The sequence below is a fragment of the Haemorhous mexicanus genome, chromosome 3 (assembly GCF_027477595.1).
Source record: "Haemorhous mexicanus isolate bHaeMex1 chromosome 3, bHaeMex1.pri, whole genome shotgun sequence".
NCBI classification, from domain to species: domain Eukaryota; kingdom Metazoa; phylum Chordata; class Aves; order Passeriformes; family Fringillidae; genus Haemorhous; species Haemorhous mexicanus.
The window spans coordinates 75,886,212-75,912,933 of NC_082343.1; the positions used below are offsets into that span (position 1 = coordinate 75,886,212).

General features: G+C 38.0%; 1 protein-coding gene across 5 annotated transcripts in view; it reads left to right on the forward strand.

Annotated features, from left to right (window-relative positions):
* Positions 1-423: 423 nt before the first annotated feature.
* ASCC3 (activating signal cointegrator 1 complex subunit 3) overlaps positions 424-26,722 on the forward strand; it is a 251,354-nt gene continuing 225,055 nt past the window's right edge. The window contains exons 1-5 of one of the 5 annotated variants that reach the window (XM_059842390.1): positions 908-999; positions 2,479-2,911; positions 15,064-15,207; positions 15,890-16,040; positions 18,910-19,493. In XM_059842390.1, coding sequence (XP_059698373.1) covers positions 15,118-15,207; positions 15,890-16,040; positions 18,910-19,493 — 825 coding nt within the window. In that variant the 5' untranslated portion in view covers positions 908-999; positions 2,479-2,911; positions 15,064-15,117. Of the gene's footprint in view, positions 553-844; positions 1,000-2,478; positions 2,912-12,999; positions 13,124-15,063; positions 15,208-15,889; positions 16,041-18,909; positions 19,494-26,722 lie in introns of those variants that run through there. The other 4 variants (XM_059842392.1, XM_059842389.1, XM_059842391.1 and 1 more) reach the window with 4 other exon arrangements.

A 26,722-nucleotide genomic window follows, 5' to 3' on the forward strand; every position in this document is an offset into this window, starting at 1 on the left:
ACACACACATATACATCTGAGGACATAAGCCAGTTATTTAAATATTTAAAGAACTTGCTTCAAAAATTATGAAACTGAATAAGTGAAAAAGCTCTAGAGGCACACACTGAGGTACACACATGGTTTGGCAAGAATTATTTGCGTAGGGGATGGATGAGCTGCTAAAGAGCACTGACGGCTGAAGGCCACGGACATCCACATCCAAGAAAGCCCGAGGCACTGACACAGGAGTACAAAGTCTTATGAGGAGAGGCTGAGGGAGCTGGGTTGTTGAGCCTGGAGAAAAGGAGGCTCGGGAGGAATCTTACTGCTCTCTACGACTGCCCGAAAAGAGGGTGTAGCCAGGTGGGGGTCAGCTTCTTTTCCCAGGCAACCACCCAAAGGACAAGACACAGTCTTAAGCTGTCCCAGGGGAGGATTAGGTCGGACATTAGAGAAAAATTCTAAGCAGAAACAGTGATTAGACATTGGAATGGCCTGCTCAGGGAAGTGAAGAGGCACCGTCCATGGAGGCGCGCAAGACTGGACGTGTCACCTGGCGGCCTGGTTTAGGTAACAAGGTGATTGGTGTTGGGTCATAGGTTGAACTCGGTACAGATTACGTCTTTCTCAACGCAATTAATTCTGTGATTCTGTGAAATACTGCTGGGAGCTGACCCCACAGCGTATTCCACGCCGGGCATAACTGGGGCGGGCGACCGGGATTAGCAGCCACGGCACCTCGGCGAGACGCGTTTCGTCTGCACAGAGAACTCGGCGGAGGCGCGGCCTGTAGCCGACGTAGGCCTGAGCGCGGCGCCGGCTCGGCGGAGCGTGAAGACCCGGGCAGGGGCCACCGGAGGCCAGCGGAGGCCGGGGGCACCGGGGCAGCCCCGCCAGCCCCGCCGCGGGAACCGGCGGAGCCCCGCGGGCCGCGCCGCACACGGCCCCGCCCGCCGTACGGCAGTGTCGCGCCGCGCCGGCTCTTGGCGGCAACGGAACCGGCGAGCCGTAAGGCAGGTGCGCGGCGGGCGGGGGTCGGGCGGGCGCGGCGTGGGGGCCGCTGGGGAGGCCCCGCGGCGGGCGCTGCTTTGCGCCGCCGACGCCGCCGCGGAGCTGCGGTCCGGCACCCCGGTGGGGAGTGGGATCGCCGGGACCGGCCTGCCCAGGCGCGGAGGGGCGTCCCGCCGCCGCTGCGCGGGTCTCTGCCCGCAGCCCCCGGGGCAGGGGCGTCGCTGCGCTGCTGGCGGGGCGCGGGGTTCGGGGCAGCTGGGCCGAGGGGTTGGGGGCAGCCGGGCCGCTGGCCGGTGTGCCACGCGGGCAGGGCAGGCAGCGTGCCCGGGGTTGGCAGCGGGGCCGGGGCTGGCGGAGCGCTCGCCGTGTCCCAGCCCCGGCGCGCACCGCGGCGGGTGATGCAAGGCCGCTCCCGAAGGCCCGGGTGCCGTGGGCTCCCCTGCCTTCCGGGCTTTGCTTCTCGGAACGGCTTTGCTGACGGGAGTGGTCAAGTGGGAAACGCACCGCTGTCGAATGTCCTTTCAGTACTTACTACTGATATTAATAAATGCAGAGAACCAGAAGTGAAGAATGAAAAAAGCATGTGGTCATGTAGAGTGTTTTTTCCTTTTGGGTACTGCTTCATTTTGCATGGTACTGGTAAACTGACAGCTTTGCTTGGAAAACACTTGACAGTCTTGTAGTAACCTACGGCTTCCAGTTCAGTTGCTTCAGGAGTGTGTATGATATTGGAATTCATATAATACCTTTGCTTAGAACCTTCTATGAGTTCTGAATATAGGTTTTGTTGTTCTTAAAATACTAACATTGCTGTAGACCCTTTAAGTCTAATGGCTTTTTAAACAGTTGGCTCTAAGGTAGTTCTGTTGAAGTGAAACCACTAAATGTAACTTCTGCAGAGAAAAGATCTAATAGTCATGCTTAGTTACTTTCCAGAAGATAGACTTGACTTGAGTCTAGCCAATGACTAGAAAAAATATTGACAGTTTCAGAGACAGTACAGCAAGAGTTATGTATGTCCACAGGGGAAATTGCAGAGCTAAGTTCTTGGGAGGAAGAAAACCAAGCCAGCTATCAGATCAGATGCAAACTGTCCACCTAAAGATGCCATTGAGGTGGTGTGTCTGATTAAACACATGCTGCTTTTCAGCAGATGCTGTAGTAAAATGATTTCTTTTGGATCTGACTTGCTCTTGACCAGAGGAGAGTAAACTTGCACCATCTTGGAATGATATGTGTAGATATTTGGAGGAACTCTCATCATATTTATATGGGAGTACAGACCAACTCCCAGCTAGGGCCATTATGCATTGTATAAAGGCATTTATACACTATTGTATATATAGTTTACATGTTAGACCTCAGTTTTCTCTGAAAGCTAGCTTGGCCTTTGGAAGAGGTTAGGTCACAACTTCCACTGAATCAGAGAGCAGGCAAGAAATTGTCAAATGGCAGTGTTTTATTCTGACAGTTCTGCGTTTACAGAACTTGCTTTGAAGCTAAACCTGAAGCTCCTGGTGCAGGTCTGGTGGAAGGCTGTGAAGGTGATTAAAGGACTGAAACATCTCTCTTACTAAGAGTGGCTGGGAAAGCTGGGCCTGTTCAACGTCAAGAAGAGACATGTGAGAGGAGACCTCATAAATGTGTATAACTGTCTGAAGAGGGGGTGTCAAGAAGATGGATCAAGGCTCTTTTTGGTGGTGCCAAGCACTAGGACAAGAGACAGTGGGGAGATGTTCTTGCACAGGAAGTTCTGCTGGTACATAAGGAAGAACTTCGTCACTGTGTAGATGACTCACCACTGGAACAAGTTGCCTTGAGAGGTTGTGGAGTTTCCTTCACTGGAGATACTCAGGAACTGTCTGCACTGTGCCTTGTGCTTTAGGATGGGCCTGCTTGAACAGAGAGATTGAACCAGGTGATCCACTGTGGTCCCTTTCAGCCTTACCTATTCTGTGATTATGTGATCAAGATGATTGTAATTTGGCCTCTAAAGTAGTTGCAGTCCCTTGCTTCTCAGTATAATTTTCAGTTTTTTATTGTGTAGTGTTAGTTCTGTTTTCAGGAAGAACATTTATTGTTGAAAAATATTTTTTTACAGAGTTAGTAGAAAACTCATCCTTCATAAAAGGCTGATGTATATTTCTGCAGGTCCTGTTTACCTACAGTGCTTTTTCTGAAAAAGTTATCCTTTATAAATACTAAACTGAGCTCAGGCTGATCCTTGTTATTCTTGCATGTTTCATTGCTCTTCTGTTACAGGAGCTAGTTACGAGTAGTTACAGGAGCTGCTAATGGGGTGTGGAGGTGGTTGGGGGAAGGAAAGACCCATGTTGTGTTTCTCTGGTTAGTTATAAAGCTAAGTTTATTTGGAAGCTGTTAAAGGTGGGATTAATTCTAGCTCATATGGGTGTTTTGAGTGCTGAACAGGTTTCTTTGCTCCCTCCTACAAAATTTTCCCTTAGAAAATTGAAGTCCTCATTACTCTAAATAACAGCTTACTGTTTTCCTGGTAAATTGTTTGTAGTAACAATTGTTGAAGTTGGTGTTGAGCACTTTCTAGCCTACACATCTTTTTAAACTGAATTATGCTTTAATGTTTTGAAGAGAGAACTGAGACCAAAATCTACTCTCCAGTTCAGAAAAACTTATCTAATCAAAAGCAATTTAGCAAATTATCTATAATGGGTAGCTGGATGTTTGTTAGAAATATAACAGCTGATGTCTGAACTAAAAAGAGAAGGAAACAAGGGTAGTGCCCAGAAACAGATTGAGAGACACTAGACTCATAAATCCCAAATTGTAATCCTCAGAATCGCTGTTGTCATTTCACCCTGTAGCTCTGTTTTCAAAGAAGATGTTTGTCTAGTGGCTCTCTCCTGTAGCAGTCAGTAGGAGGTGCTTAGGTGATCGAGTTAAAAAAAAAAAGGGAAGACAAATCCAATTATACCTTCACTTTCATATTATCTTTAGTAATCCATGATTTAAATGACTGATTATCACTTTCTAAGCTGTTGAGTATCAAGGTATTTGATATCCATTAATTCATCTAGGCATACCTGAACTTTTAGTCTTTTTGGCATCTTGTGGCAATGAATTCGCAAATTCAGTTATGTTCTTTACAGGAAGGGCATTCTACTTGGTGTTATTCTCACCTTAAACGATTAAATTTTGTCATGTACCTCTGTATTCTTACATTATGAGCAATAGTCAGTCATTGTGTATTTAGCCCTTTTTGCTTTTTAAATACCTCATCACATCACAGAAAGGAGCAATTTTGTGTTTATTGCAAGCACAACCCATAAGAAAATGCACAGTCAGGGTATTCTTTATGTTCATCTCTCTCTGAGGAATTTGATCGCCTCTGTTTGAGCAATGCCAATGTGAGCACATTCCTATACTGGGTTTAGGAGTTAACTTTCATTACAGTAGAAGTGCTTGAGATTTGTGGGTAAAACAATGTTGATAGCACAGCAATGTTTTGGCTGCTCCTGGCCTGCACAACAAAAAAACTTTCTTCCACCCTCCCTGCCCAGCAGGTAGGCAAGGGTGTGGACAAGAGGCTGTGTAGGGACACAGCTTGGACAGTAGACCCAGACTGACCAGTGGGATGTGCTGTACTATGTATTGTCATGCTCAGAAATAAAAATAGATGTAGAGGAAGAAGAAAGGGTGGGCTTTTTGCTTTCGAGATGTCTGGTTTTTAAGGATTAGTAAACTGAAGCTTGTAGCATTGGTCACCCTGTGAGATGTGGCGAGCATTTCTTTCTTCACTTGGGGGGTATTTTTCTTTTTTTTCATCTGTTAAACTGTCTGTTTCTCAACCCTGTAAGTTTTTTTTTTTCTTCTTCCTATTTTCTCCCCTGTCCCACTATGGGGGGTGAGCAAGCAGCAGCATGGCTGCTGGCCAGAGTCAAGCCACCCCAACAGTGCACAAACACCTAAAAATATGATTGAAGGAAGCAATAGGAATAGCAGCACCCTGTGGTTCTGTGGTAATGGTTCTCACTGAATTAACCAGTGTTGTGAAACAACCCTATTCTGGGTGTTTCTTGAGCTTATTCTAGATACAGATATTCCTCTTTATGTTGTACATGACTGTGTATAGTTCAAGGAAGATCCATGAGACTGGACTGAAGCCAAGAAAGAGTTAAGCTTCAGTAGCAATGTGAACTGTTTGAGTATTGCAGAAAGGGCAGTTGGTGTTCTCAGTCTTCTATTCACTACGTAAACATGTGGACTAGAGTTTGGTGGCCAAACCGTTGCTGGGTGCAGCTCTGAGATGCAAAATAAAACTCTTGTTCTTTTTCTGTGTCATTAAATCTAGTAGGTGCTGGAGAGAAATAACTTTAAAAGGAAAGTGCAGAATGTTTTACCTAGTTGATATTTTAGGGATAGAAAAGTTGCTGGCTCTCCCCTTTCATTGTATGTGGAATCTTTGGGTATAAATTATATTCTTCCTTAGACTTTACTGTTATAAAGCATGAGTTTACTCTGAGCCGTCTGTTACTCTTTTTTGCCCAAAGGCACGTTGGATGTTTGACATAAAAAATAGACTGAATCTGTTATTACAGGCCTGAATCTTAAACATAAATAGGTCTTACAGCAAGAATAGATGATTGTGGAATGATAGGTTGGTGATTGAAGCATTTGTCAGGTGAATTGTGGAGCAAATTTCAGTTTTCCAGTTGTAAACTGGCTTCTGAGAAGTTGTCAAAATAAGTAGATGACTTTGTACAGTTGTGACTTCCTTGCCTGCATTCAAATACTATGTAAACCATACTACCATTTAAACAATTGTTCCTTTCTTTGAAACTGGTGAGGACTGCTGAACTGAGTCACTCAGTGTCTTTCTGTTTGGAAACTGGATTCTGATGAATTTGCTCAAGAAATAGGAGGGCATTAGTCTTACCTACTGCTCTAAAGGGGAGTAGTGTGTTCAAAAAATCAGTAGACGTGGCACTTCATGATGCGGTTTGGTGAGCATGGTGGTATTTGGTCAAAGGTTGGACTTGATGATCCTGGAAGTATTTCCAACCTTAATGATTCCATTATTCTAATGTGTCCTCTCCTTGAAAGATTCAGGAAGAGTAAAGACGATCTCTGAAAGACATCTCTTCTGTTTCTTATAAGAAATTTATTACTCGTGGTGAGTTGACCCCAGCCAGTAGCCAAATGCCCCCCCTTGCCTCTCACTAACTCATTCCCTTTGGCTGTGAAATGGGGAGAAAATAGCAGATGTTCAACAGTTGCTTGGGAAGACAAACCCCGTAAGTGTGTATGTGTGTCTTTGTTCCCCACACCCCTTGCTTCTCCTTTCCCAGTGCTTTTAGTGCTGAGTGTGACATCATATGGTACACATCTATGTTGCTTCCAAAACATGAATATAAATAAAATGCTTGGTTGTATAATTTTCTTGTTAGGGTAGCATTTTTGTTTCTGAGGTGTCTTTGAAAGTTGATTCTGTAAATCTGAACAGGCAGCCTGTGTGCCATGCTAAATACTCATAATAATTGTTCAAAGACTTTTAATTGTTCAATGGCAGAATTTTGTATAATATGTATGTATGTATCAGCTTACAGTACAATTTTCTAAAATATTTTAAGAAATTTTACATACATTCTAGCAGAATATGGCTATTACTCGAGAAATGCAGCCATTTAAAAAATGTACAGCTGGAAAAATCCTGTTTGAACCTCCTCAAATCACTAGAGACATAATGGGGCTATTTTCCTTTTTATTGTATCTGCCAGGAATAATATTATGCCTCAACTGATGTCCCCCTCATTTTCTTATGTGATAAGCAGAAATGTTTGCAAGCTCTGAAAAGAAGGTTTGGGATTTCCTCACTGTAGGAAATTGTACAGGTGTCTTTCTCAAAATATCCTCTGGCGTATATATGGCTAGCATTATAGACAGCCCAGGAAAGATCAGCAGCATTTGTTAGTTTTGATTCTAATTTGCACTTTTAACATTGCAGCTGCCTTTTTTTAAGTTCTAATTCTCAACTGCAGTAATGATGAATTATCAATTAGAAAGCTGTTACTTGCTAGTCATCAAATAGCTGATGTGCTGTTTGAAGTGCCTGTGTGGCATGTGAGCTCTGAAGCTCTGCCTTTAATAAAATTATGTGACTATGTATCTATCCAATAGTTGAGTCTTGCTTAAATGTATTTTTAATTAACATATTTTTTTTTTCTTTGTAGAAGAGTCTCTGCCTTGAAGTAGGGATCTTTTCAGACACAACTTATATAATGCAAGGCAGACCTTGAATTAATTTTTTGGCATAAATTTTTAGGCTGAAATTTTGACTTTTTTCACCCCTGTATCCTACCAATGTTAAGTAATATTTAAACTAAATCAAGTGGACAGTGGTCTGGCTTGGAAAAGCTTATTGTGTGTCTGTTACAACCTTGGGTTTCTTTACAATTCTCTTTATGGGGGAGGAGGTGGTGTTGCCTCCAGGCAGTAGGAGGGAGTTCTGAAGGGGAAGGCATCCCCAAAAGGCTGGAGTGATTTGGACTGAAAGGCTTGTCTTCATAGGTTGATTTTTGGGACTGTCTATGCGTCTTCATTACATTATGTCAGTGAGCTGCCTTATGAATGTGCCTCTGTCTGCTTTTCTCATAGGAAATACCAACTTGTAACTTTTTAACCACTGAGCTGGACTGAATCTTTAGTGTGCTGTGACAAGGATCCAATAGGGTTAAAGGGACGGCTAGACCATGAGTGGTTCATTTATATGGACATACCTTTGGAAAAGTTTTTATATATGCTGACAGAGACTTTTAGGAGGAGTGTTAGAAGGACTGAGGGCTAATGTAGTGTATTCAGAATTAAAATACTTTTTAGAAGAATTATGGACAAAATACACAGCTTTTGGGTCCTTGTGTATTATTGGAAAGATACTAACTAAAGAGTTTTCTGTGAACTCTGTCATGGCTTTCTTACTCCTTCCCACCTCAAAAATTATGACAGGTATCAAATAACATACTGAATGATAGAAAAAGCATACAGGACATTTTTTAGAAAATATTACAAACATTATATAAAAATTAAATGAATGCAAAAAATCAAAACATTGCAAAACATAGCAAACACTTAAAATTGCACAATACACTTGCATTATTTTAATTAAATTGATGCATTTGTGTGGACTATGACATCTGGTTCTTATTTTATGTAATGAGTCATTTTCTGCATATTTCTTTATTATTTACTGCAACCATTGGTAAAAAGTCTGACTCAAAAGTGCTGGAAATAGGATGACTTTATTTATAGCTGATAGTTTGGGAAACATTTTGTTTAGTGATAGCCAGAGTTGGCCAGAATCTGTGTTTCTTTTGAAGGCCATTTTCATACTTTTAGTACATGACAATTAAATTAATTTTCTTTCTATTACTAGAAGGGCTGTAGAATCTACAGCTTCTTTCTTAACTAGTCTAAAACTCTGCATATTTCTGTTCTGAAAAATAATTCTGTAGTTTAGGTACTTGTAGGTTTTCTGTTTCAGATTGCTAGCATTACCATTATTATTACCAGTTGTATTGATAAAATTGCTTAACACAAAAAAAAATTTATTAGAGAAATCCTGCTTCAGTGCTTTCATAGAATAATTGTTCTGTAAGATTAGATGTTAATCTTGGCATAAGTTACACTGTGCTTACACAGCTACTGTGTGTTGTCTGCAAGATGCAAAGACTTTATTAGCCGTAATTAATTACTAAAGAAATCCTCTAGAAGGAATCTCAATGTTTGGCAAAACAGTTACTTCAGAACTGACATCCTGTCTTTGCAGATAGTATGAACATTGCTAATGACTTTGCTGTAAAGAAAGTGAATGACTTAATGGTTAATAAGAAGTAAGACAGCAATCCTACTCATACCACCTCTCTTTTTTGAGACAGGCAGGGTCTTAAGGATTAGTGTACCTGGTTTAGTCTTTTATTATGTTGCATTTGAGATCCTTTGTAAATGCTGAAATAGTAATGTTTTTCTCAAAAGGAGTGTTAAGTGTTTCCTTCAGAAACATTTGGGAGAATGCTCCAGATACAAAATGATCCAATACCCACCTTGAGGGTTATTGAAACCCTATTTTGAAGGAAATCGGCGTTAATTATGAAGGATAATATGGCGTTGAGTGGCTAATAAGCATCCAGTTATTTATAACTGGGGGATAATTCAGTATTTGAGGCATTTGTTTAGTTGTCTGTAAATATGGTAAATGATTTGAGTGCTTGAACACATCTCTGTGAGACTTAAAAACCTTGTAATGGTGAGTAGTTCATACTGGGGGCTTTATCCTTGTATGCACTTGCTGTTCACTACTGGAGCGTGTTACAGAGACTTTTTTTTTACTGCCATCTGAGCAAGTTCTCCAGCGTGCTCTCAGCCCAGCAGTTATGCAGTTGTGTATTGTACATGTATTGTTATAGCGCCTATATTTACTGAAGTGCATCCCACAGCCTCACAGCCATCCTCAGTGAGATGCAATGTGTGTTACCTAGCTGTCATTAACTAAAAACTTTTTTCTTTCTCTCACTTACCTATTATTTTTCTTCCTCCCTTTCCTTCCTTTGACCACCTACATTTCTTCCTTTAGTGACAAGCCTTTCTGGAACAGAGTAAGATGAAACCCCTGAGGTTGTTTTCACCCTCTGTTGATGGCACGGTGTGTAACAGAGGCACAGAGAGCCTCCTAGTAAACTTTAAGCAAAACTAAACAAATGACACCTCCACCATCCCCATCTTGTGTTTGTGGCTTATGCCTAGTTTTTAAATGAATATAGATGTTACATATGTTGAAGTTGGAAATTTGCTTATAGCACATCTCCATGCGTAAGGCAAATCTCTTGCTTGGGATACAGTTTATCTCTTGCTGCAGGGAACTTAAAAGTTAAGGCCATGAGGTGTAGAACTACAGACATTTTTTGGTTTAACAACTGAATTACATTTTATGTTCTTGGCAAAGGAAGATGAATTATTCTGAAGAAAGGGTTTTGTTTTTTTTTTTTTTCTTTTTTTAACAATAGCAATCCTCTGTAACTATCTCAAAGTACATGTAAAATTAACACAGTATTGAGCCAAGCCACATGTTTGGCATCATCCCAAAGCAGTAACAGGCATAATCACAGGAAATGGTTCTCCAGCTGATGCAAGCAGGCACAGTGTTAGGCAGCTGGTGATCACATGTGCATGGCTAGGATTATGAAAAAATGTGGAAAGGGTTAATACTGTATTGAAAGAATGACTTGTAATTCCATTATTTGATTTTCTTGGGTTTTTTGTTTGTTTAGTGACTTCTGTAATTAAGATGCTGAAATTGTCTTTTATGGGAACAATGGCACACAGAGGCACTGTTATGCCTCCTTGTTATGCTGAGGCACATGTCTGAATTTTGATATTCACTGAGGTGAATATTGTCTGTCAGGAAGCCACTGTTTCTTCCTGAGTACGTATTCCTTAATCTTGCTGTCACCCTTTAAAAGACTGACCCAGTCTTGACTGGAGATCAGTAATGTTTGACCCAGACAACTTGAGAGAATTCCAGGGTGATGTCTGGGCCTTTTGTAGAAAGTGAGATGTCTGAAAGCGTACAGTTGATACTACGTCAGGCAGCACTGTTGGTAAAGGTGCAAAATACCAAGTCTGAAAATACTATTGTTTTAGTGTCATGCTTTTGCCTGCTCTTTCTGATTAATGTCCCAGACATTATGAAACCACTATTATCCCTGGCTAACAGCTTTGATGTTACCTGTGTATTTGTACTGATGGCATCAAACATGCTTGGATAAGAAATTTTATTGAATCTAATAAAAATGTTCTCAGAGGTCCAAAACAGCTTTTTTTATCTAATGGTTTCATTTTTTCTTTAAAGTGTTTTCTTTGAAATATTTGTTCTTTGATGTGTATGATGTAGAAAGGATATATCCTGAGTAGAATGTGTTGTTTGGGTTTTTTTAAATATTGAGTCTTATTTGTAAATAAAATATTGAGTTTACCTTTGTTCTAATGCAGCTGTTGAAGTTAATTGTAGCCATTCTAAAATGTGTTCGTATCAGTAAAATTTAATGTTTGGGAATTTATTTTTAGTCTTCTTACACAGTAGTGTAAAGTAAAATATTGTATGTGTTGATAAATGGCCTCGCTGTTTGAATTATGTATTTAAAATGTAAAACAAGTTACTTCAGTGTCCCTTTAGCTTTTGTACAGCCTAGTGGGTGGGATATCTTTTGCCCTTTTGGTTTCTTTTTCATTTGAAGTGTTTCAGCTTTTTCAAGTGAAAGAGAAAATGCTGTTTGAAATACTTTGTGGTCAATAGCAACCTGCTATTCACTGCCAATGTCTAAAGCCTCTTTTTCTTTATAATGTTCTTTGATTAGATTAGTTACTAGTAATAACTTCTTTGGGTTTTAGAAATTGCAGGTTTACATAGCAAGAAACTTATTAATAGCTGGAAGAATTATAGGTAATGTAGGCAAAATCTGGGATCATGGCTTAATATTCCTTAAATACTTTAAACAGAATCACTGCTGTGAAGTCTTAAAGGACAAATAAAAAGTAAAATATTATAGACTACAGAAACTGGTACTTTAAGATTGTGTAACTGTGGATTTTACCTGTGATTTTTAGCTGTGTTAATGCTATGGTATTCCATTCTTTGTAAGGAAGGAAAGATTTCTGTTCAACTTGAACATTGACGTGCCTGATCTGAGCATTTGCCTTCTCTTAGCCCTACTGGGCAGCTGGCTTGATCTGTTAGAGAGCATAGGAATTCAGTAAATTTCAAAAAGGAAGTGTCTTTTACAGTAATCTCTTTAATATTTCAGCAAAGAAAAGAAAGAAATGGTTCTGTTTTTGCTTTTATTAGAAACAAGCAAGGCCAGGACTTGGACGAAAACCTAAGTAGCTGGTGAAAATATGAAGTGGAAAACTTCTATAGTAATTTTAGTTTCCTTTGTGGTATTGCTAGAAATTTTTTTTATGTTTCACTTTAATGAGTAAAATCCAGCTGAGATTGATTCACGTTTACTTTCAAACAATAAACTTTGAATTGTTGCTTACCTGAACTCTGAGTATAATCTGTCTTTATGTTTTACTTTCTCCTATAAAAAGTTTCAGTGTTAAAATCACACTTGTTTTTAAAAGAAGCAAAATAGACTTTAAAAGTTACTTTCTCTCATCTTCACAAAGCTTTAGAAGGATGGATATTGCTCTTTCTGATTTACAAACATGCTTGGTGGAAATGTAAGTGTTTTTTAAAAGAGGCAGGAAATCTGAGATAGTTCTAGGAATCATTACCACAATGCAGCCAAAATGTCCTTACTTGATTTGGGGTGGGGGAGGAGAAGAGATCTTTTTACCATTTAAAGTCACACTGATATGAGGGTTAAATTCCCATTGCATTTGTCCTACAGAAATGCTTTAAGATTGTACCTTTCTTATACTTTTCTTTAGGGCAAATGGGCAGAAGGATGGCAGAAGTTCATCTTTATGTGGGCCGTGGTAAAGAGAATTTAATTGCCACTGCCTTTTAGGTCCTTGTTTCAAAAGCAGCAGATCTCAGCAGGATCATTCAGTAGTTCAGATGTTTCATATCCACCTGTGAGCAAACAGATACATTTCTTACAAACCAGAAGGAATTAGTTACCCTTATGATGGCTGTGGAAAGACGAGACGTAAAAGCCTCCTTAGGTAGATACCTGCCTGCATCACACTTCACTCTAAAGGCAGTGTGATGTGGGCAGGTATCTACATAAGGAGGCTTTATGTGAAGGCAGGTAACATTTTTTTTTTTAAAAAAATATAAATTTATACTGCATCTTATAGGGCCACATGATTTTTGATTTAGTGTTCAGAGTTGGCTCTAATATGTTGCAGAATAATAGCCGAAGTTTCTAAGTTTTACCTTGTTTTTCTATGTTAACAGTGGAGGATTAATTGCACCTGTCCCCTGCATTCTGTTTACTAGCTGGTTTTGTTTTCGTTGGTGCCCTGCTGAGAGTGGGTGTTGTGTACCAGAAGCAAAGGGGGTGTGTGGTTTTTGACTATAAAAGGGATGCAGAAGCTTTGTGTGACTGCTCTGCCAAACCAGCCTCCTCAGACACCTGCAAGTTCTGGAAGCACCCAGGCAAGTGTGGAGCAGCATTTACTAGTACAAGATTAGGGTTGCAGGGCTGGATTTGGCTCTTTGGCCATGCCTGTAGTCAGGACAGTGTGTCCTTTCTTGCTTTCTGGTGTTTCAGGTTTTCTGTTTCAGGAGATGCTAATAAAGAAATTGAATGAAGGAGAAAGAAATATCCATTTAAAATTCAGTTTCCTAATAAATGAGCCTGCTGGAGATGCATTGAAATTTATAAGTGTGTGTGAAAAGTGAGCTTTTTTATAAGTATGTTCTAACTTTCATAAATTGCTGTGCATGTATTTCAGAAAGGACAATTAAAGTAATATTAATGTTATTTTGGTTTTTTTTTTATTAAGGCAAATAATGCTACAGAAAAAGATATTTAAATGTAGGTATAAAATAAATAGGTAATATGGACCCAATAGCTCTAATAGCTAATGGCAGTTCTGTCAATAGAACAGTGTGAGAGTGATGTACCCTCAAAGTCTGGACCCATTACTTCCCTTCTAATAATGGTGGCTATAATGTTTACAGACTTTTCACTAGGAGCTATGCTGGTATGAATTACATCTCGTATATTCAATGAATATATCAAAAGAGCTGCAGTGGTGTTTGGTTCTCTCTGCTTCTAGTCTTGAACACATGCTCTCTTTGCTCTTCAGGGTTAAAGATTTTGTATTTCCAAATTTTATAGCTTCATTGTTATAACATTTGTCTCCAAAATATCTGCTGTTGTAAAATCATTCTCAAAAAGCATCTTAAGGCAAGGTGGGAAAACAAGCAGACGTGACAAGTCAGTGGAATTTCTCGTGATTGGAATGCTGCATCTGGATTTCTTTTGTGCTGTATTGCAAAGGTGATAGCTAAAATACAAATGCAGCCATTAAATAAGGAAAACGTTAAGGATAATAGGATGAAAGCAAAGAGTTCTGTACTGTATGACTGGGGGGAAGTAATTCTATTAACTCTGTTACAAGTTGTTTAAATTCTGGATAGATGTTGATCTTCAGGCATGCTAAGAATGATGCAGATCATTAGGTTTGTAATGGTATCATTAATTGTTTTAAAAATAATCTAAATCTGTGTCTTATCTAATACCATCAGAAACTGTAGCTGTGTGTTACGGTTCATTAAATAATTCAGCTGTGGGCACCTTTTGAAATTAAATAACTTTGAGAATAATTTCAGTAAAAGGCTTAGAAGAAGTACAGTTTCAGATGGAGAACAGCTGTGTTTTGGTGCATAGATGTGAGCCTGTTGCACAGAGGAAATAAAACTGTGTGGAAATAAGCTGTAGTTCTGAAGAGAGTCCTGCTCTAAGTGTGTGTGCACTCCCAGCTGTGAGATGAAAACATCCCAAGGCATAGTGTGTTTAGTTTTCTGGTAGCCTTTTTTGTTCCCTTTATCTCTTACAGTAGTTCAATGCTATACCTTTGACAATCTTTATTTCCTCTCATAATTTTCTTTCCCTGTTTTGCTGGTTAAAAATGGCTAAGCACTTGTCAAGAAAGATGCCTCTCTCTGCATCAGTGCCAGAGGCTGAAAGCTCCCAGCATGGGCTTGGCTCAGAGGAAATCTTCCCGTAGGTTGTAATCACTTACTGCTATTGGGAGCTAAAGTTCAGTTACATAGATTTCACTATAATACTCAGTGTTAAGGGTGCTAAAGAAATAATTGCCACTTTGCCTCATTGCTGGTAACTTTTATTTAGGGGGGAGAGAAAAGAACCACCTGCTGAGTGACCTCTGCATGTTACCATATCTTGTCTCTGCACTGTGCCTTTCACCTCCTTTTATTTAATTTTGATTATCATTATTTCAAGAGATCTTTTTTTAACTGGCTTAATTGAAGTTCCAGCCAAGTGCTGCGAGCTCTTTCAAGTTCATGATGCAAGTTTGTATTTATACCATTAATAAAGCCGTGTTATTTGTTTTGTTGTCATCTAGGTACTTGAACTGGGATTTGATTTCTCATCCTATGGATCACTGAATGAGTAACAGATGGCCTTGCCTCGTCTTACAGGCGCTTTACGCTCCTTTTCAAATGTCACTAAACATGAGGATTACGGTGAAGAATTAGCTGACTTAACGGTAAAGCTTTTTTTCTTTTACGAAGCGTAGCTATAGTAAGAATCATTTGTTTTCTTCATTTGCATTGATATTTTATAAGAGTAGGCAAGCAAGAAGGGCAGAGTGTGTAAAATTTCCTGTACATTTCTTCATAGTGTCCTCACTCAAAGTCAAATTTGCTGTAGCTTTGCGATTTATATTTAGCCCTTACAATCATATGGCAAAGCTTGCTTGGTTGTGTTAATTTGTCTTTCAAGAAGTTGGACAGGGCTGCTTTTAGCTTTGAGCTTACATAGAGCTGGGAAGCCAAACATTTCCTTTCTAATATTAAGTTCACTGAATTTAGGTACTTCTTTTGCTTCCTGAGAGATAATGCATTAAGCAATAGATGCCTTGTGGGAACCTGTGAAATGACTTTGGAATCCTGAGAAGTGTGTATCTCTTGAAGTTGCAAGAGTTTGGCTTTATGGAGGATTTTGCTCTGGAAGAGAAAATTAGTAAGAGAGTGTGTGCTTTTGTGTATCCTGCTTTCATACACTCAGGAGAGTAAAGATCAGGTAAAAGGAAAAGTGCTTGCAGTCATTACTATATATTGACTGAATGCAATTGAAAGGAATTGTTTTTATCTGGTGTTTAATTTTAAAGGAACCCTCATGTATTAATTTGAAATAAATTTAAAAACCAAAATATTTTGCATTTTCAGACTAAAAGATCAAAACTACACGCCCAGTTGCTGAAGTCTGATCTTACATGGAAGAAGATAATAAAGTTTGTTGATGACAATTTGGACAAAAAAGAATACCAAACTGTAAATGGTGATTTAAAAACTATCTTACAAGCTGCAAAACAAATAGGTATGTTTTTGTTCTCTAGTAGTCTAATCATACATTGTTGTATGTGGGGGTGGGAGCAGGTTCAAGTTGCTTTTTGCGTGCATACTTTACTGGTACAATATTGGTTCTACCTTGATGCCAGTTTTGCCCTGTAATTACTTTGAAACTCCATTTAATCTGATGCATATGTGCACAATTTGGTCTCCTGTTTTATTTTAAGATTCCATTGTTAGATGGATATTCTCACTTGTTTGATAGTATTGTTTTGTGGAGTGTGGTATGGTTTGTGGTTGACAGTTATTAATCAAAACCAACTTTGAATGTTTCGTTTGGAATAGCAGTACTCTACGAAAAGAACAATCCTGATGTTGTCTGCTTTAATTCCACGTAATTGGTATAATGAAAATTTGGACTGCTGTGCAGGCAGATGAAAATGTAAGAAATGTTTTCTCCTTGAAGTGTTTGGTATTGAGGAGAGAAATAAAAATATATTTCACTCATCTGGAATTAAACTTTTAATACTGAAATACATTGTGGCAAAGAATGTGTGGAAACTTAGTTTTGATTGGAAATTTAGTTTTTGATTGACAAACCTAATACAGCTTTTCCTTTTAGCAAAATTAACTTCATCAGCTCATAAACTGAGTGCATGGCTCAAGCTCTTGCTGAGCCATGCACTCATGCTGTCAAATATTTAAGGATTTTTTCATTCAGTCTTGTAGGTATATTTCCTCCTTTTCAAATATCTTGAGTAGAAACATTACAGAGAGTTAATAAAAATAAATGTATTTGCCTCTTTTGGTACCATAGACCAGAGATTTTTATTACAATACAAATGTTAGTCTGCCCCACTTGCACTTCTATTTCTTGACCATTTATTTGGAAATACCTAGTAAATTGAGAAAGAAACCAATGTCTAAACACAGGCTTTAAAAAAAGGCTAGGCAAGTTATTCATGTCCAACATATGGTGGTAGTCAATTGTGCTGTACAGTTCCAGAAGTTGCCTGTTAAAGCTATTAATGGTTGTAAATGCCTATTGCTTTCTTCAGTTATCAGAAGGACATTTTTGAGTTATTTCTCAAATTGCTGACAGTTTTAAACTCTGGTTAGTACCTTTAGTAGACTTTTAACCTCATTGGGCTGGAATTTGAGCATGTGGCTGCTGTCTTTCTGAGACAGGCCTCTGGGGAGGGCCACCTCTCTGCCCTAACCCGGGTACCTCTCCTTCAGTGCACAGGTTTCAGCTGGCACTTGCAACACACAAGACTTAAGGGAAAGTCATGAAAGATGGGGATTGAGTTTGTGCCAGCTGTCAGTTCATAGAGTTAGTAGGACAAGTATCTATTAGCAATCTGTATTGATAATAGATATTGATTGAGAAAGCTGTTTTAAATATCCACTGTGTATACTTTAATCACAAGTGGTACTGGACTAAAATGTTGGCTGGCAAACAATACGAAATACCAAAAAGAGTAGTTTTTAGTAGTGCATCTCTTGCCATCTTGTCTGGTTTATTTTGTTGAGATGGAAGGAGCAGTATTTTCTCAGGAGATGCTTTCACAAGTAGATGTCAATAATAAATGAGAAATACCACATAGTAAACCTAAAAGATGTTTCTCAAATCCTTCAATTTCTCTTTCAGTTTAGTAATCTTTACTTCTGTTCCGAGACAATTGACTCTAAATAATAATATGTATTTGTATGTTAGGAATATATGAGTGAGCTTCATGCAGAAAAACTCCAAGTTTTTAGATGTAGGATTTTTTTTTTTTGTGCTTCCTATATAGATAATGCTAAAAGGGAGGGCCTGAACCACCTTTTTCCTCTGAGACCTGTTTACATATCTATTGTATATATGTGTATCTTTATGTCATGTATTTTCCATATGTAGGTATCTAATTATCTTGTAAATATCACCTCCAGTCCTCTCCTTGAACTTCTCAGATATTCAAAGTGCACCACAGGAAGATTCAAGCTAAATAGTGAATTTGTAGCCACCTCAATTTATTTATATATTACATTTCTAGCTACTTAGCCTTGTTCCATCTGCTTATACCAGAATTTTTTTGCTCTTTCATTAGATTGTGGGGAAGAAACCCCTTGCTTTTTCTGGTGTTAAAACTTATCTAAGTTGAATCAATCACAAATAAAAAAAATTTGTAAGTTGTCCTTATTTAAAATTAAGAAAAACCCCACTATGCTGGCTGGTTTTGTTTAGGTTAGTCTTCATGACTTAAAAAATGTTGTAGTAGTGACATAGTGGTTCATCACATGGAGTTTTCCTTATGTTTTCCTCGAGTACCTTTGTGAATATTTGTGTGAGAAATAAATTCATGTTTTTATCTAGTAATAAATTGTTTATTTGTATAACATGATATTTTGTAGCCAGAAGTCCAAATTCATATGTTTATTTGCTTTAAATTTTTTGAGCAGTTTTTCTAACTTAGCACATACTCAGAAGTAATTCTACTGGGAATTACTACAAGAATTCAGTAATCCCCAGCTGAGTTCTGTATATTTATTCTGTTATGAATATTCAGATTAGGCAGTGAATAAATAGTGAGACAAAGTGGAAATTTGTTGACGTTAACTAGCTTATAAATATACAATTGTGAGTAAGACCTCTAGCAAGTTTTTTTGTCTAGCTCAGAAAGATAAGGAAGCATTGGTAATTCTTACTATAAACTTTTAGTATGTAGAAGCATAATGAAGACAGATACTTTATTATCATATACCTTTTGTAATTCAGTGCCTTGCAACAATTCTTACTTGTTGTGGTCTTCTGTTGATATCTCTGCTGATGAGACTTGTGGCAAGAATTTGAATACAGTTATGTTATAGGTTATGAAACACTCTTAGTATTAAGTTACATTTGTTTTTGTTAACAGTTGGAGCTGAAAATGGACAAGAAGCGATTGAAAGTGGAGCTGTTTTTCTTTTTAAGACGTTTCATGGGAAAGAATATGTTGGCCATGATGAGACAAAGGTGATCAAGCAGATGTTTGGGCCATTTCCATCATCATCTGCTACTGCAGCTTGTAGTGCCACGTCTCGGATTGCTTCTCACTTCACTGAAGAACAGCTTAGAGCCCTCATACAGTTGGCTGAAGAGCAAAATGGTGATAACAGAGTGTTGTTTGGTAAAAATATAGTGTTTTCATTTGACATGCATGATTTGGATCACTCTGAAGAGCTGCCTGTGAATGGTGAGACTGATATGCAGAAAAGTATAAGCTTAGATTATAACAAATTTTTGAATAACCAGCTGAATCACTTACAGAACTATTGTGATGAGAAGTCTAATATCAAATCTTTGGAAAAAATAGATGATTCTTTTTTATGGTGTGAAGTTGGAAAGTACCTGAAGGAATCTCAAGGAGGTAACCCTGGAGGGCCAACAACAGAAGACCTCTGCTGCACTTTGTATGAGATCCTTGCTTCTACCAAAAGTGCCGATGAACTTCAAAATGAGGTACACTAGCACATTAACTGTACTGCATATATTTGAATGCTGCAGAAATATACAATAATTTCATATTAGTTTATGCCAATATACTTTTTCCAACTTGTCCATGCTTTTTCTTTTAAATCCATTTTGAGAAAAATCTCATGGCAACATCATCATTTACCAGGGAGAAGGATACAGCATCAATTTTATTTGAGTAATCTCTTTCCCACACAATGGACAGGATATATTTTTTTTGTGGCCGTTTGCTCAGTCTCCATTCTTTCTTTTTAAGCAGAACCCAGTTTAAGCTGCCTATAAAAGTGTGAGGAAATTGGAAAGACAAGCTGAACTTTCTTGGAGAGGTTTCCTCTCCAGTTTCAGAGCCTCCCTGTTGCTGGAAGACTGAGCAGGTGGTGCTACTTTAAAATTTTGTCATATCACGTCTGTTCCTTTTGATGAGGAAAGGGGTTGGCTGGGTTTGTTACAAGAAGGGCAGAGAAAATGTGAAGGAGAGGGAACAGTTGCTGGAGTTGAAAGATAAACATAGCAGTAGAAAGGGGAAAAAAGCATGATTAAAGCCTGGAGAAGATGTTTTCCAGGTGTGTGCGCAAGAGATGATTGGATTAATCTAGGGAAGAATTCCTGCAATTTGGTAATTTTTTTTTTTCTCTCTGCACTTTTCTGTTATGTTTACTTTATTTTTCCTAACTTGCCTTGCTTTCTTTCCCTGAAAACATCCAGCACTTAAATTCTCAAACTGAATTTTCAGAAAGACTCTAAATTTGAAAATTTGCTACCGAAATGCAGCCGATAGTAGGAATAGACAATCCCATGAAAGACAAGGTGGTGAAAGTTTCAGGAATTTTGCCACTGCAGCTGCAGATTTTATTCTTCTTAATAAAAACAGTAGGAGTTAGAGAAGAGAACCTGTGTACTTCATTTTAGGTTTGGATAACTATGTATGGATATCTAATGTGTGATGGTATAGATGCTGAAGCCATATTATTGTTTGGTTTGGTAATCAGTGGACCACATTTTGGCTGTCATTTGAGCTTTCTGGACATGTATGTTTTCTTACAGATCCTAAATATAAATGGAAGTTGATCTAATTTCCTCTGCATTTAAATATATTTGAAAAATAATACCTTAATACGTGTCTGCAAACAGTTTCATACTTTGGGTGGTCATATTAAGCGAAGATGTGAAAATGGAAGACTGAACAGGTCTTGGATAAGAAGATTGGATAAAAAACATGCATGTTAAATGAAACATGAAAAAAGTATATTTGTCAAAAGGAACTGTAGTTTATTAATTGTACAGAGATAAAGATTTCAATTTTTTTTTCTAGATTAGTGACTGAAGACATTTCCAATATCATTATTGGGTATGCAGAAATAATTCTGTACTTCTGCATAATGCCTACTTCATGCCTAAGTTTAATTTGAAAATGTTAAAGGAAAAGCTCTAAACCTCTGTCTTGAAGCAAGAAGAAATAACTTTTTTTTTTCAAATTTATGATCATAATTCATCGCTAAATCAATTGGCAGAAAGTTCAGGCTATCAGTTTTTATGTAGGTCACCAATAAAGACTTCCTTTCCATTAGTTCCTGGAACAAAGAATTCTTGGCAAAATATCTGATTTGATGGCTTTACAGTAGTTTTAATTTGATCATATGAAAATATTGTTTGCCAGTGAACTGAATACTACCTTAGCAAGAATAGTTTCTTCAGTTTGAATCACTAGAGAGGAAAAGGATTTCTTCTCTGAAGTGTCTGAAAGCTGCATTTTATTTTGGATTTTTAAAAACTCCTAGTAATAAAAGAAAGATCTCCACATTCTCATTATTTTGGCCCCTTTTGTTGCCTTTCCTTGCAATGGTATTTTATTGTTCATTGCACAAGGTGGGGGTCAAGGAGGGAGTACAACAAACTTGAACCTGATAAGCTAGCTGGCTTTTGAATTGTAATCTCTATAGGCATAGTCATGACTTGAAAATGTCTTCTGGGCTTTGGATTTTACTATCACTTAGGGATATTTTTTTTTCTTATTACAGTAATTTTGTTGGTGCCATCATTAAGAGCAGATGGTGCTTTTAAACCTTAAGATAACCCATTGCTGGAACTATGTCAGAGGCTTGCCATGTGAGATGGCATAACAAATTGATTGATCATGAATTCTGAACATCTTACATTTCTTGGTGGAATGAATACAGGCTAAACTGTGAGCTACAAAATACTTTTTTTTTTCATAAACAAAAAAACACTTAAAAAACAAACAAATAACCCAACAAAAAACTACCAAAAAAATCAAAACAAAAAACCAACCAAAAAAAACCCCAAACAAAATAAAACCTACTGATATGAAAGGATAAGTCTTCATAAATAAAAATCCACATCTATAAACCACATTTTTATGTTTTAAAACAGGAAGATACCACTGTCTGTCTGTTATTAAACAAGAAAAGAACATGACTGTGGTGATGATATTGGCAAGTGGACTTCTGTAAGACAATTTCATTTGATCCTTAAGCAAATGTTATTGAGGTGCCAGAGCACATTAATAATATGAGCTGTTTAGATAATTTATGAGGTGGCATTTTGTTTTGGGGTGTTTTTGTAGTGTATATATAGGCACACATATACACTAGTTAGGTTTTTATCTACTTAATGATCTCTACAAGGAATTGAAATTAATTGCTTTCCAGCAGTGTATAGTTTGTGTTTAAAATGGTTGGTGAGGTAGAAGAAATACTTTGGTTTTTGTTTTCACTATTAGAGAACATTCCACACTTCCTTTGGGACAGTTTGTTTATCTGGCATAAACAAACAACCAGAGTCACTGGTGACTCTTAATTAGAAGAAAATTGATTCCTATGATTGGAGTGATATGGGAGTTATAACTTATTTTGTAAGTGTTTGGGACATGTGCTTTTCATTGGGGACATAAAGTCTAGTAAAGCTAAATGACAGCTACACACTTTTCACAGTGTGTCAGGTTTTGTTGATGAGCATGTGTATTTTGTTGATGGTAATGATGCGGTAACAACATCATTATTTAAAAAGAAGAAAAAGCCAATAACCAGCTACAGAGTTTGGCCAATAACTGTTACAGGTTTTTATTTGTATATTTTATTAAAACTTAGCATTCAGTGCATTCCTGAATTTCTGAGAGCCCTCAGTTTCCAGTATATGATGAAGACTGGAGCCATCTGAGAGCGTTTTAGCAGCTTTGCCACCTAGTACCTCCCAGGGTTACTAGAAAAAAGTTGGAAGACTTTAGTCCCTCTGATTAGACTGTACTATTCTTATAGGACATGTATCTTTCTTTTGTGAACTCTTGTCTAGTTTATCTGCAAAATTTTTCAGAATTTTGTTGTGGAAATATCTGTCTCTATGTTTACACTAAGGCAGAGGTACATTATCCCTTTATCATAACAAAACAAGAAGATATTTCCTGTAAAGATAAAATAACTAGGGGGAAAAAAGGAGATGCAATCAGAATTAAGACCTTATTAATACAGCATCTATTATGAAAAATTGTTCATTTTATTCTTCTTGGGACAAGGCAAGAACTTTGCCCAAATAAAATTAAGAATATTAATGTCGTTTAGAAAATTAGATTAAATGGTGTTTTCCAGACAAAATCACTTGAAATGCTGTATAAATGACTAGAAGAACACTAGGCTAAGATATGAAACAGCAGAACTGTTTCAAGAAAACTACCTTTGTAAGCAGTAGTTTGAGTATTATGTAATAGTACTTATATTTACTTATCTCTATATATGATGCACTTAGTTGCCCACCTAAAAGCCCAAGCACAAGGCTTCTTTCATCTGCTTTATGGTTGTGGCTGTTTCCAGCTCTCTGCATTCAAAAGTTAGCGTGTTCACATACTATGGCATCCAGGGCTTCTATCAGTAAATGCAATCCAGCTGCACTACAAACTGCCATGGTGTGAAGCAAACACTGGTTTTTGGTTTCATTCCTAAAAATAATTCAGTAATTATTGAAATAATTCAGTAAATATTGAATTCAGTGATGAATTCAATAATTCATCACTCCTACCAAAAATGTGAGATAAGTTTTCTTCCTTGTTGTCATAAGCACTTGAGAATAGTCAGGTTGGTAGTAAAAACTACAGTAAGGCCAGAAGGTAATAATGTGGAGTTTGAAGGTTCTCAATCCTTCCTGCAAGGCTGAATAACATTAATTTCAAATCAAAATAGACCTGAAATCAGTAAAGCACGAGTAGTGTAATATGGGTTTTCTGTGATGAATAAAAAGAGGTCATGAGTTGGGCAGCACATCTTCCTGTATGTATTCCTTATTAGTTCAGTCCAGTAATATGCTCTTCCTTAGAGCTATAAGGTTATTGCTTTATTACTGAAATTGAGTTCTTTTCATACTTATTTCAGAATGGAAGTTAATTGGTTATTTTTGTTGTTTCATTAAGTAGGAATTTTTTTCAGTGTGCTGTTTGTGTACCTCTGAATGCTTGATGTAGCAACAGATTTTAGACAGTTTTCCCCAGTCTCTTCTAAGTGGACCCCTGTTGTCTCTCAAGCTTCTGCATGTAACTTTTCTTTAGCTGCCTTTGTCACTGGTAGCAAGATAATGATTTTTTTTTCTCCACATGAGTTCATCTACATTGCTTCTGTTGCCTCACCTTAATCCCACCACAAATGTCTGCCAATATGCTTTGTTGGTCGAACCTGTAGATGCTCATGGGATCAAGAACAAGGGGAGCTTGACTAATTTGTCAATTCAATGAACTGACAGGAAGCTCCTCTGTGTCTGCCAACAGCCTTTTTACAAAAGTACAGTAGGGTAAAGAAGAGCAAAATCTGTTTAGACTTTCACAGAATCTAGCAGGCGTCTTTTCTCTCACTAATACAGTATCTTAATCTGAGGAAGACTCATTAACAAAAGAATGTGGGGAAATTGGTCCCAACTTCTTCCCTGAAGACTGCTCCAGAGTCTTGTTGCCTGGGTGTTTGAAAAGAACCCTTGTTTTTTTGCTTTTTAACTTTATTCAGGGCTGGTTTTATGATTACTTTTCCTGTGCTGTTATACAATTGTCCCTTTTTTTTTTTTTTTTAAAGCAGTTTTAAAAATGAGCACCAAAGAACTGTGCTTATAACTTCCTTTCCAAATGATACTATGCCTTTTAAACACTTCCTTTCCTTTCATTTAGCCTTCAGGCAGTTCCTTCCAGCTTTTAATTCTTCTATTAACACTTATCTTTACAAGTGTAACAAATCCTCATGTTGGAAATCGCAGTGTTTTAAATGAAATCAAGATGTGAGACAACTGTAATTTATTCTTTTTCTGTAATGAATTGCTAGACCAAATGATGTATCACAAGTATGCCCATGCTATGTTTATGCCATTTGCCAGTTACCTGAATGTCTTTTTGATTCTTTCCCAAATATATCCCTTTAAATTATCTCCAATCATACTTATGTTTTCTTATGCAGTGTGTTATTGCCCTTGTAGATGTGTGATCCCTGATCTACAATTTCATGTCAATTTCTGAAGATTTATGAAAGATTACATTGCACTCAAGTTGTTTCAACAGCGAACTCTGAATTTGGTTCCTAGCTTCAGTGTAATCATTTTTATATCCACGCTCTTTTCTCTTTACCCACTTAATCCTTATATTCAAAATAGTATTTTAACTGTAAAAAAAAAAAATTGAATTTTAAAATTGAACTGAATTAAAGTATTGTTAGTAACTTTGAAGAGTCAAAATTTTCCTTTCAAAAGGGAAATTTGTACTATATTAAGGGACCTGGTAGTGAAGTCAGCTAGTCCATGGAACTCAAAATGGAAAACATGCCTGGATGCCTGCAAAGGAAAATACACTAAAATTATTTCCTGATGTATGGACATGAGCCAATAAAAAGAATCACAGAATTCTGCTTTGGAAGGGACCTTAAGGATCATTTGGTCCAACCATTCATGGTTGGTCTAGAAGGTGTGGTCTAGACAAGATGACTCAGCTTCTTGCCCACCTGAATCTTAAAGTGCCCAATGCTGGGGAATCCACCACATCTCTGGAAAGAGTATTCCAATGACTGATTCTTCTTATTGTGAAAACTCTCCCTCTTGTGTCCAATAAAAATCTTTCCATCATTAACTTGTACCTATTGCCCCGTCCTTTCCATGGGAATCCTTCTAAATGGGATTGTTGCATCTTCTGTGCAAGGCACCCTTTAAGTGCTGGAACACAGTGATGAGGTCTCCCCTAAGGTTTCATTGTTCAGGGCTGTACAGACCAGTTCTCTCAGCCTTTCCTCACATGGCAGGCTTCCCAGTCCTTGAATCAAATTTGTGGCTTTTCTCCTGAGCATCTCTAGCCTGCCCACATCTTTTTAAAATAGAAGGGACCAAATCTGAGCACTGGATTGGTGTGGCCTGGCAAGTCCCGAGTAGAGTGGGAAATTGACTTCATTTTCTGTGCCTTGTGATGGCACCCATCATCCTGTTGGCTTCTTTGCTCCAGCAGCAATGTTCCCTCACTGAGCTTGTTGTTCACCAGGACCCCCAGCTCCACTTGTACAGGTTTGCTCCCCAGATGGATTGGTCCCAGCCTGTGCTGCACTCCTGGACTATACTTGTCCTTGTTGAACCTACTGAGATTCGTGGATTTCAATGTGTTTTCTTGATGCTTGAAAACTAAGTTGCATTTCTTAAACTGTATATTCCTCAGCCTGCAGCAATGATACTTTGTTTTTAAAAATTCTTCCTGTCTAAACCCATACATAATGGACAGATTTGGCAGTAGGAGAAGTGGCCTTCCACTGCAGCTTGCAAGTCATAGGGCACATCAGTCACAGTAAACTGGGACTGGTCTGTGTTGTTAGTTCTGATCAAAATGGCACCTAAAGAGCTCGACAATGGATAATATTTTTATGGCCCTTCAGGTACAGCTGACCTTTTTTTTCCAAAATTCTTTTTATGTTTTAATATTGAGTATGGTACTCTAGAAATTGATGAGTTGTTAAAGGTGATAAGACCCCCTAAATTTTCCTGCATAATGTTCACTGTTGCGTTTGCTGGAGGTTTTGCAGGGAAAACTCTACTTGGTATTTCACACTGCTTGCAAGGAATATTGTATGTGGTAAAGCTGGGTAAATAGCACCTTCCTCTGTCATGATTGTCTTTCAAAAAGCCCCACAGTTCTTAGATTACCGTCACTTACTTTATCTGATGCTGTCCCCTCTTATTTGAATAATACACATATACACCCT